The sequence below is a fragment of the Terrapene carolina genome, unplaced genomic scaffold (genome assembly GCF_002925995.2).
Source record: "Terrapene carolina triunguis isolate 2854851 unplaced genomic scaffold, T_m_triunguis-2.0 Scaffold662, whole genome shotgun sequence".
In the NCBI taxonomy this organism is placed as follows: Eukaryota; Metazoa; Chordata; order Testudines; family Emydidae; genus Terrapene; species Terrapene triunguis.
The window spans coordinates 467939-479936 of NW_020665013.1; the positions used below are offsets into that span (position 1 = coordinate 467939).

Below are 11998 nucleotides of genomic sequence, written 5' to 3' on the forward strand. Positions count from 1 at the left end.
TTTTCTTTATTAAGGGTTTCGTGGTAAAGGGTTGAAACTGGGACGCAGACTGTGGTGGGGAGCGGGTGTAGTGATGGAAAGGACGCTTCTAAACTCGAGGAATGACAGGCTCCTGCTCCTAGAGCAGTCCGCAGTGGTGGACTGGTTGTTTCAACGGAGCCTGCCACCCCTCCTTTTCGGGACTCTGTGTGTGGGGGCTATGTGACTTTGTGGCGGGGGAGGACGGTTACAGATCCCCTGCTGCGTGGCTCTGTCATCCAGGCTAAGGACCGCTGCATAAGATCTGTAACCGCCCTCCCCCGCCACAAACTCACATAGCCCCCCCCCACAGAACATGAAAACCACCTCCCAGACTGACCAGGGTGCCTAGTGACTGCAATGTGTGTGTGACCTGCTGCTGAACCTGCCCCCGTGTCTGTACCCTGGTAAAGGTGACTGTCCTCTCCAATTACCAACCCCCTTTCCCCCCTTCAAACACACACTCCTCTAAAAGAACCTGATGGAAACAGTAATTAACAGAAACGTTTTTTTTATTAACCATTACACAGTTAGAGGATGACACTGGGACGGGGGCTTGGGTGAGGTGCTTTTGGAGTGAAGGAAAGGACTTATCAAAACTTTGGGAATGAGAGCCGTCTGGTACTTGAGCAGTCTGCAGGGGTGGAGTGACTGTTTTCACGGCCCCTGCTGCCCCTCCTTCTTGGGACTTTGGGTGAGGGGGGGATGGGACTTTGTGGTGGGGGAGGGCGGTTAGAGATAGACTGCAGCGGGGCTCTGTCCTCCTGCCTCCGGTCCTGCAGAACATCTACAAGGCGCTGGAGCATGTCCGTTTGCTCCCTCATTAGTCAAAGCAGCGTTTGAGTCGCCTGCTGGTCTTCCTGCCGCCACCTGTCCTCCCATTCGCTGTGTGATCACTGGTATTGCGACATGTTCTCCCTCCACTGGGTCTGCTGTGCCGCCTCGGCTCGGGAGCAGCCCATAAGTTCGGAGAACATCTCGTCCCGTGTCCTTCTCTTTGGGCGCCTAATCTGCGCCAGCCTCTAGGAGGGGGATGCCGGGGTAGGTCGGGAGACACTCGCAGCTGTGGGATGGGAAAAAGGGAGTGAATTCCTCACAAAGATACATTTTTGTGAGCAATGAACATAGTCTTTCTCTGTGAACAAGACCATGCACAGCACCTATCACATGCGCACTCAGGACAAGGTCGAATTTTCGGCCTTCCCATTCAGTGCCTGGGGTCTTGGAGTACAGATCACACAAGCGGGGCAGGACAGCGGAATTCGGTTAGCAGGCGGACATGGTAAGCCGTAGACTTTTGGCTGCTGAAAGCTTAATTTGTAGCAGTGCCCTCCTTTCACGTTCAAAGCAATGCCCCTAGCGTTGGCCAGTTCCTGCTGCCGGCAATCCGGCCAGCATGAACTCTGCCCCTGTCCCACCCCCCTCATGGCTGTCCCCAGGAAAGATCCCTGTATGCTGCCCCTGTCCCGCCTCCACCGCGTGGCTGTAAACCACTGGTTACAGTTATGTAAAGGAACAGGCAATCAGTCCCAATACTAACATTCCCCTAATTTAAAGCAGGTCACCATGAGTGATATAACTCTGATGAGGATCTCGGACACAGAGAAAGACCGCATGCTGCGTGAATGCCAGCAAAAACCAGGGCCGTATGCGGCCATGCTGTGCGAGGCACTGATCCCGGAGTACTTGCTGCTAGCCTGGCGCGGAAAAGTTTCCTACCATGGAGGACGCAATAAGGCCGCTCTCCCCAGGAACCTAATGCAAAGGCTTTCAAATTACCTCCAGGAGAGCTTCGTGGAGATGTCCCAGGAGGATTTCTGCTCTATCCCCGGACATATTGACACATTTTTCCAGTAGCTGCACTGGCAAGGACTAAAAAGTAGAGCGCCTAGGGCAAAGTAATCCTGCAAAACCGGACATTTTGAGATACTTTTGCAGGACTTGCACTGGCAAGGACTAAAAAGTAAAGCGCCTATGGCAAAGTAATCATGAAAAACCCATTGTTAATATTCCATTCCTGTTCTGATCAAAATAAATGTTTACATGTTTAAAACACTTACCGACTGATCCTTCCCCTGATTCAGGGTCAGGGTTAACGCCTTGGGAGGGTTGGTAAGGGATCTCCGTGAGGGTGATGAAGAGATCCTGGCTGTCCGGGAAATCAGCGTTGTATGCGCTGTCGACTGCCTCGTCCTCCTCATCTCCTTCCTCATCTTCCCCGTCCGCGAACATCTCCGAGGAAGCGGCCATCGACAATACCCCATCGTCAGAGTCCACGGTCAGTGGCGGGGTAGTGGTGGTGGCCGCACCTAGAATGGAATGCAGTGCCTCATAGAAACGGCATGTCTGGGGCTGGGATCTGGAGCGTCTGTTTGCCGCTTTGGTCTTCTGGTAGCCTTGTCTCAGGTCCTTGATTTTCATGCGGCACTGCTTTGGATCCCGGCTGTATCCTCTCTCCGTCATGGCTTTGGAGATCTTCTCGTAGATCTTCGCATTCCGTTTTTTCGATCGCAGCTCGGAAAGCACGGACTCATCGCCCCACACAGCGATCAGATCCAAGACTTCCCGATCAGTCCATGCTGGGGCCCTCTTTCTATTCTGCGATTGCATGGTCACCTCTGCTGGAGAGCTCTGCATCGTTGCCAGTGCTGCTGAGCTCGCCACGATGTCCAAACAGGAAATGAGATTCAAACTGGCCAGACAGGAAAAGGAATTCAAATTTTCCCGGGGCTTTTCCTGTGTGGCTGGTCAGAGCATCCGAGCTCGGACTGCTGTCCAGAGCGTCAACAGAGTGGTGCACTGTGGGATAGCTCCCGGAGCTATTAGCGTCGAATTCCATCCACACCTACCCTAATTCGACATGGCCATGTCGAATTTAGCGCTACTCCCCTCGTCGGGGAGGAGTACAGAAATCGATTTAAAGAGACCTCTATGTCGAACTAAATAGCTTCGTTGTGTGGACGGGTGCAGGGTTAATTCGATTTAACGCTGCTAAATTCGACATAACCTCCTAGTGTAGACCAGGCCTAAGATGCCACAAGTACTCCTGTTCTTTTTGCGGATACAGACTAACACGGCTGCTACTCTGAAAACTTTCCTGAATGGGACTTTCCTGCCACGTTGCCCCGCCCTCTGCTCCTTGGCACTTCCCCCAACATGACCTTTCTGTTGCAGTTTCACTGCAGTGTTTTCCTGATGCTGTGAAGAGGCGCCTGGGGGGATTCCACTATGTCTTTTTCTGTATCTGGCACACTGTGATCCCTAAAACACTTCTTATATTTACATTGAATTTAAACACTTGGCAATATAACAATTAACACTTAAATGTAAGACTAGATCCACGAGAGGCAGAAAGGGCAACGTAACCAGGCAGTCAGCATGACCAGGCCAGACTCCTTGAAGACAGATTATTTGCATTCTGGAACTGACATTTCACTTCCATGCAATTTAATTTTATGCATTGCATTGATTCATCACTGAAAATGCAAATTCCACCTAAACCGATGTGAATCTTTGAGGCAGAAATTCTCATTTTGCCAGAGTTCTCTGTAGCTTTTGTTGTCACAACCCAGTCCTTTGTGCTTCTCTGTCTCTCTTTCTGTAATTGTAAATGCTCTTATGAGCTACTTGGACAGTGACCCTGTGGTGAGCAGCCTTGGACTGTGCTAACCGTGCACAATAACATAATTCCAGAAAGACCCAGGGAAAGGTACCCTCAGGAATATATGAACAGACTGAACTATTTTCATTTCGATCACCAACCCAGGACCATTGCTTGGAAAACTTTAAAAGGCCCTGAAAGTATTTGTACTAGTCTTCCAAAGCTTTTCTAGTCCTGGCAGGTCAGAAGATACTTGACCTTTAAAATCAAATCTCTCTGATTACTGTGTTGGCTTCCTCCACACTTGATTCCAATATGGCTGTTTTATGTGAGATTTCAAACCACTAGGGGAATGATTCATGCATTGTATTATTACTAAAGTGCAATCTGTGTGCTAGGCCGGCCTCTATAGACATGTAGGAAGAAATAGCCCCCTAGCCCTGCAGAGCAGATACTATACATGGACAGTGTACAAATGGAGGGTGGAGTTGGTTGCAGTGCGGTGGACAGAGAAGCTTAGTATGCCACTAATTTTGCTGAGTGGTCTTTTATTTATTAGCACATGATATGCCTTTTGGGAGCATGATCTGTTTTTATTTCGAATGCAGCCTTGGTCTTTAGTTCTAGCTGGTTTTGAGACAGCAACTGCCAAAATCACATCCGAATGTGAGTAGGTGGGAGGGAGAAAGCAAGTGATAGTCTCAATTATCTGATTTTTAACATTGCGATTTCATGACTTGGAGATGCACGATTGCTGTGTATGCCGTAGAGCTGAGCCCCTAAGCTCTTTAGTGAGATATTTCTGTTTACAGCGTACACTTGAAAATGAAGACTCTGATTCGATCCATAGTATCTTAATCTGGTGCTTTTTAGAAGCCTCCCCAGCAGTACAGGTAGCCATTCTGGACTCTGGTCCACTGTAATTTTTGCTCCCTCATTACGTACTAATGTAGACTAAGATGTAACTCTTAGTAATGCCCTTGCAGTTATTGACATGGCCCACATGCCGTCATCTGCTGCCACAGCAGTTTGCTTTGAAGAGTCCCCCAATCTCCAGCACAATGCAGCACCTTGTCTAGCATTAGCATGCCCTTGCAGGGCATGGCGGGATGTGTCTCAATGTTCTCTGGACATGGCTGTGCCATTCTTCCCAGTCTGACAGCAATTTCATCCCATTATTTGCCTCTTTCTTTAGTGATGGTCCCATCTGTCGAATCTGCCATGAAGGTGGAAATGGGGAGGGGCTGCTTTCTCCCTGCGACTGCACAGGAACACTGGGGACCGTGCACAAGAGCTGCCTGGAAAAATGGCTCTCCTCCTCCAACACTAGTTACTGTGAGCTCTGCCACACTGAGTTTGTCGTAGAGAGAAGACCAAGGCCCCTCACAGAGGTACCACTTTCCTCCTGCTTGGCTTTTCATATGTTGTTTTCTTTACCTTTGAAGAAAAATGACTGATGTAACAGTTTTTAATTCAGTACTCTGGGGTACCGTCAGGTCCCTTGGGCCCTGCATTCAGCCTGTCTGTAAAGCTGTGTATTTAGCAAAACATGAACCATCTCCTTCCTTCAGTGTTTTTTAAAAATTGAACCTGCATAGTTTATTTTTAAAAGTTGCATAACTTAGTTTGGGCCCTACATATAGATGAAACAGTCTCCCAGAGTCACACGGTGGATCATTCTTAACCAGAGCTTTGTTTTGGACATAGACAATTTGATCATGTCCTTTTAATGCACTATAACCAGCATTGATTAAAAAAAATACTGGGAAATAGTACTTTTTCCTCAATTTTAATAAAACTAATATAATGTGAGGAGTATATATGATGCATTATAAAAATGCCCTGACATAGTAACTTGAGCTGTAAGAAATCTGTGGAAGAGCAGAGTTCATTCCTTTGGTCTGACTGGATGTTGGCTGAGAGTCAGGTGTATCCCCTAGAGGAGGGTTGGAGAGTAGGGGTTAGGATATTTGTTGTTAGCCTCCTTAGAGGCAGACAAAATTGGATGAATGAGGAGGCCAGAGAACTATAAATTTGCCTTTATGATTGAGACTGCAAACAAAAACACTGTGGAAATGCAGAATTGTTGTTTTCATTTGCCCTGTTGTCCATACATAGGTAGAATTCTGTTTTGTATGTGGTGTCCCCTTTATTAACTTAATATTCATGTGTAATGTGGCTTCGAGAAGTGTCATTTTTCCTTCCCTATCCTCCCCAGTATTTTGACATCTAATATCTCAATGTTGCATTAATGTAGTTCTCTTGCATTTAATTTCCTTGGTGTATCTTGCATGTATGGTGTATGAGGCATGGTATACTTTTGATGCTGTGTGTCATGGACCCAGTCCTTGGTGAGTGACCCTGACACACGTGAAAGCATTTGGTTTGTAGGTCAGAAAGTTCGGTTCCTTCCCCTCTTTAGATAGGTCTGCTCTGGCTGTTTGTAGTGTCACATCTCCTGCTCATCGTAGAGGTCATTCCATACAGGAGAGGAAGATATCTTTGACCAACTGATCTTTCAGACTTATCAAATTACTGTGCAGCTACTATACTATACCTGCTGAAGAGCTTGGGTCTCCTGCTTAGGGTGAGCATATCTAAGGGCACGTCTTCACTACACGCCGAATCGGCGGGTAGCAATCGATCTATTGGGGATCGACTTATCGCGTCTAGTGAAGACGCGATAAAATCGATCCCCGATGGCTCTTCCGTCGACTCCGGAAATCCACCGCGGCAAGAGGTGGAAGCGGAGTCGACAGCGGCGCAGCGGCGGTCGACTCGCCGCCGTCCTCACAGCCAGGTAAGTCAACTTAAAATACGCAACTTCAGCTACACTATTCACGTAGCTGAATTTGCGTATCTTAGGTCGACCTCCCCCCCCGTAGTGTAGACCTAGCCTAAAACATCACTGAGCTTGCAGATGTGTCTCCCCTGGGATGAATAAATAAATTGTGAGTTACAGTGCAAGGGGGCAGTAGCTGAGTTAATCAGAAAACAAGATTTTACTAAATAGGCCTGATGAGGTTTCAAAGCTAAATAGATTTGAAACTTGTTAGAATCACGAGGGTAGAAGGGACCACAAGGGTCATCTAGTCTAACCCCCTGTCAAGATGCAGGATTTGCTGTGTCTAAACCATCCCAGACAGATGGCTCCAGCCTCCTTTGGAAAACCTCCAGCAAAGCACCTTCCACAACCTCCCTAGGCAGTCTGTTCCATTGTCCTAACAGTTAGGAAGTTTTTCCTGAGATTTAATCTAAATCTGCTATGCTGAAGTTTGAATCCATTGCCTCTTGTCCTGCCCTCTGTGACAAGAGAGAACAACTTTGCTCCATCTTTTTTATGGCAGCCTTCCAAGTATTTGAAGTTGCTCACCTCTGGATCCTTTCCAATTTCTCCATATTCTTTCTATACATTGGTGACCAAAACTGGACGCATACTCAATTGCATTTGCTTTTTTTGCAACAGCATCTCATTCTGACTCATGTTGAGGCTGTGATCCACCACAACTCCCAGATCCTTCTCAACAGTGCTGCTGCCAAGCCAGTTATCCCACACTTTGTGCATTTGGTTTTTCTTCTCTTAAGTGTAGCACCTTACATCTGTCTTTGTTGAATTTTATTTTGTTGTCTATAGCTCAGTTCTCCAATTTGGCAAGATCCCTTTGTATTTTAGCTCTGTCCTCCGAAGTGTTGGCAGCCCCCCTAGCTTTGAGTCATCTGCAAATCTGATCAGAATGCTCTCTATTCCTACATCCTGGTCATTAATAAAGATGTTAAACATCACCGGAGGCAGAACAGACCCCTGTGGAACCTCACTTGAAACCTCCCTGCAATCTGACTTAATTCCATTAATAGTTACTCTTTGTTTGCAGTTGTTTAACCAATTATGTATCCACCTAATGGTACACCTCTACCTCGATATAACGCTGTCCTCGGAAGCCAAAAAATCTTACCGTGTTATAGGTGAAACCGTGTTATATCGAACTTGCTTTGATCCGCTGGAGTGTGCAGCCCCCACCCCACCCCCGGAGCACTGCTTTACCGCGTTATATCAGAATTAGTGTTATATCGGGTCGCATTATATCGGGGTAGTGGTGTAGTTCTGCCAAGCTCACATTTCTCCAGCTTACCTATCAGAATGTCATGTGGGACTGTGCCAAAAGCCTTGCTGAAGTCCAGGTATATTATGTCCACTGCATTCCCCCTATCCACCAACCCAGTTATCCTGTCAGAAAAGTAAATCAAGCTGGTTTGGCATGATTTGTTTTTGGTGAATCCATGCTGGCTGCTAGTGTTACCCCCTTCATCCTCCAGGTATTCGCAAATTGAATGTTTTATACATTGCTCTAGTAGCTTCCCAGCTATTGAAAGTTAGGCAGACTGGTCTATAGTTCCCTGGCTCCTCCTTTTCCCCCCTTTTAAAAAATGGGCGCTACATTAGCCCTTCTCCAGTCTTCTGGGACCTCTACTGTCGTCCATGCGTTTGCAAATGTTATTGCCAGTGGCTCCGAGATTTCTTCCGCTAATTCCTTCAGTACCCTCGGGTGCATAGCTTCTGGCCCCACAGAGTTGAATTCATTCAAATTGGTCAGAAGATCTCTGACGTGTTCTTTGCTTATCCAGATCTGCATCCCTTCCCCCTTATTCATAGAATCATAGAATCATAGAATATCAGGGTTGGAAGGGACCTCAGGAGGTCATCTAGTCCAACCCCCTGCTCAAAGCAGGACCAATTCCCAACTAAATCATCCCAGCCAGGGCTTTGTCAAGCCGGGCCTTAAAAACCTCCAAGGAAGGAGATTCCGCCACCTCCCTAGGTAACGCATTCCAGTGCTTCACCACCCTCCTAGTGAAATAGTGTTTCCTAATATCCAACCTAGACCTCCCCCACTGCAACTTGAGACCATTACTCCTTGTTCTGTCATCTGCCACCACTGAGAACAGCCTAGCTCCATCCTCTTTGGAACCCCTCTTCAGGTAGTTGAAAGCAGCTATCAAATCCCCCCTCATTCTTCTCTTCTGGAGACTAAACAATCCCAGTTCCCTCAGCCTCTCCTCATAAGTCATGTGCTCCAGCCCCCTAATCATTTTTGTTGCCCTCCGCTGGACTCTTTCCAATATTTCCACATCCTTCTTGTAGTGTGGGGCCCAAAACTGGACACAGTACTCCAGATGAGGCCTCACCAATGTCAAATAAAGGGGAATGATCACGTTCCTCGATCTGCTGGCAATGCCCCTACTTATACAGCCCAAAATGCTGTTAGCCTTCTTGGCAACAAGAGCACACTGTTGACTTATATCTAGCTTCTTGTCCACTGTGATCCCTAGGTCCTTTTCTGCAGAACTGCTACCTAGCCATTCGGTCCCTAGTCTGTAGCTGTGCATGGGATTCTTCCGCCTTAATTGCAGGACTCTGCACTTGTCCTTGTTGAACCTCATCAGGTTTTTTCAGGCCCAATCCTCTAATTTGTCTAGGTCCCTCTGTATTTGATCCCTACCCTCCAGCGTATCTACCACGCCTCTCAGTTTAGTGTCATCTGTAAACTTGCTGAGAGTGCAGTCCACACCATCTTCCAGATCATTAATAAAGATATTAAACAAAACCGACCCCAGGACCGACCCTTGGGGCACTCCGCTTGAAACCGGCTGCCAACTAGACATGGAGCCATTGATCACTACCCGTTGAGCCCGACGATCTAGCCAGCTTTCTATCCACCTTACAGTCCATTCATCCAGCCCATACTTCTTTAACTTGGAGGCAAGAATACTGTGGGAGACCGTATCAAAAGCTCTGCTAAAGTCAAGGAATAACACATCCACCGCTTTCCCCTCATCCACAGAGCCAGTTTTCTCATCATAGAAGGCAATTAGGTTAGTCAGGCACGACTTCCCCTTGGTGAATCCATGCTGACTGTTCCTGATCACTTTCCTCTCCTCTAAGTGTTTCATAATTGATTCCTTGAGGACCTGCTCCATGATTTTTCCAGGGACTGAGGTGAGGCTGACTGGCCTGTAGTTCCCCGGATCCTCCTCCTTCCCTTTTTTAAAGATGGGCACTACATTAGCCTTTTTCCAGTCATCCGGGACCTCCCCCGATCGCCATGAGTTTTCAAAGATGATGGCCAATGGCTCCACAATCACATCCGCCAAATCCTTTAGCACCCTCGGATGCAGCGCATCCGACCCCATGGATTTGTGCTCATCCAGTTTTTCTAAATAGTCCCGAACCACTTCTCTCTCCACGGAGGGCTGGTCACCTCCTCCCCATACTGTGCTGCCCAGTCCAGCAGTCTGGGAGCTGACCTTGTTTGTGAAGACAGAGGCAAAAAAAGCATTGAGTACATTAGCTTTTTCCACATCCTCTATCACTAGGTTGCCTCCCTCATTCAGTAAGGAGCCCACACTTTCCTTGACTTTCTTCTTGTTGCTAACATACCTGAAGAAAACCCTTCTTGTTACTCTTAACATCTCTTGCTAGCTGCAACTCCAAGTGCAATTTGACCTTCCTGATTTCACTCTTGCATGCCTGAGCGATATTTTTATACTCCTCCCTGGTCATTTGTCCAATCTTCCACTTCTTGTAAGCTTCTTTTTGCGTTTAAGGTCAGCAAGGATTTCACTGTTAAGCCAAGCTGGTTGCCTGCCATATTTACTATTCTTTCTACACATCGGGATGGTTTGTTCCTGCAACCGCAATAAGGATTCTTTAAAATACAGCCAGCTCTCCTGGACCCCTTTGCCCTTCATGTTATTCTCCCAGGGGATCCTGCCCATCTGTTCCCTGAGGGAGTCAAAGTCTGCTTTTCTGAAGTCCAGGGTTTGTATTCTGCTGCTCTCCTTTCTTCCTTGTGTCAGGATCCTGAACTCGACCATCTCATGGTCACTGCCTCCCAGGTTCCCATCCACTTTCGCTTCCCCTACTAATTCTTCCCTGTTTGTGAGCAGCAGGTCAAGAAAAGCTCTGGCCCTAGTTGGTTCCTCCAGCACTTGCACCAGGAAATTGTCCCCTACACTTTCCAAAAACTTCCTGGATTGTCTGTGCACCGCTGTATTGTTCTCCCAGCAGATATCAGGGTGATTAAAGTCTCCCATGAGAACCAGGGGCTGCGATCTAGCAACTTCTGTTAGTTGCCGGAAGAAAGCCTCGTCCACCTCATCCCCCTGGTCTGGTGGTCTATAGCAGACTCCGACCACGACATCACCCTTGTTGCTCACACTTCTCAACTTTATCCAGAGACTCTCAGGTTTTTCTGCAGTTTCATACCGGAGCTCTGAGCAGTCATACTCCTCTCTTACATACAGCGCAACTCCCCCACCTTTTCTGCCCTGCCTGTCCTTCCTGAACGGTTTATAAAAGTAAGTTTATTGTCTATGGTAAGTTTACTATGGTCATCCGGTCACATGTTATTTTCTGTGAGAAGACTGAAGCTAAGTAAGCATTAAGTAGCTTTGCCTTCCTATCATCTTCCTTTATCAGCTCACCTTCTCCATTGAGCAGCAGATCCACACCACCCTGACATATTTGAAGAACCCCTTCTTGTTATTTCTAACATTCCTTGCCAGCTGTAACTCATTCTTTGCCTGGGCTTTTCTGATTTTGTCCCTACACGCTTGTACTATTCCCATGTATACTTCCTGGGTGAAATGCCCCTCCTTCCATTTCCTGTATGTATCCATTTTGGTTTTTAGATTGTTAAAAAGCTCCTTGCGCAGCCATGTTGGCTCCTCTGGCTCTTCTTACCTTTTCTCTGTGCTAGAATAGCTTGATGTTGAGCCTCTAGTATTACATCTTTTAGGAACTGCCAGCCCCCTTCGGCTCCTTTTCTTCCTAATTGGTCTTTCCATGAGTTGGTGCCTACTATTTCACTGAATTGGTTGAAATCCACATTTCTGAAGTCTAGTGTCCTTGTTTTGCTGTTCTCATGTCCTCCTTTCCATAGGATCTTGAATTCATCAGAGCATGATCACTTCTTCCCAAATTCCTGACCACCTTCACATTTGCAACTGATTTGTCGCTGTTCGTCAAAACCAGATCCACAGTGGATGACCCTCTACTTGTTTCCTTCACATTTTCAGAATTTGCAGGACATATTAAGTTTTGCTGTAATAGTCTTCCAACAGATATAAGGGAAGTTAAAATCCCCCATTAATATTTGCTCATGTGTGTTAGGCCTGGTCTACACTACGAGTTTAGGTCGAATTTTGCAGCGTTAAATCGAATTAAGCCTGGACACGTCCACACGACGAAGCCCTTTTTTCGACTTAAAGGGCCCTTTAAACCGGTTTCTTTACTCCACCTCCGACGAGGGGATTAGCGCTAAAATCGGCCTTAGCGGGTCGGATTTGGGGTAGTGTGGACGGAATTCGACGTTATTGGCC

General features: G+C 47.1%; 1 protein-coding gene across 4 annotated transcripts in view; it reads left to right on the forward strand.

Annotated features, from left to right (window-relative positions):
• Positions 1–11998, forward strand: part of MARCHF2 (membrane associated ring-CH-type finger 2) — a 90254-nt gene that overhangs the window by 41131 nt on the left and 37125 nt on the right. For all 4 annotated transcript variants that reach the window (XM_026659689.2, XM_026659688.2, XM_026659690.2 and 1 more), the window contains one exon: positions 4815–5010. In XM_026659689.2, coding sequence (XP_026515474.1) covers positions 4815–5010 — 196 coding nt within the window. The remainder of the gene's footprint in view (positions 1–4814; positions 5011–11998) is intronic.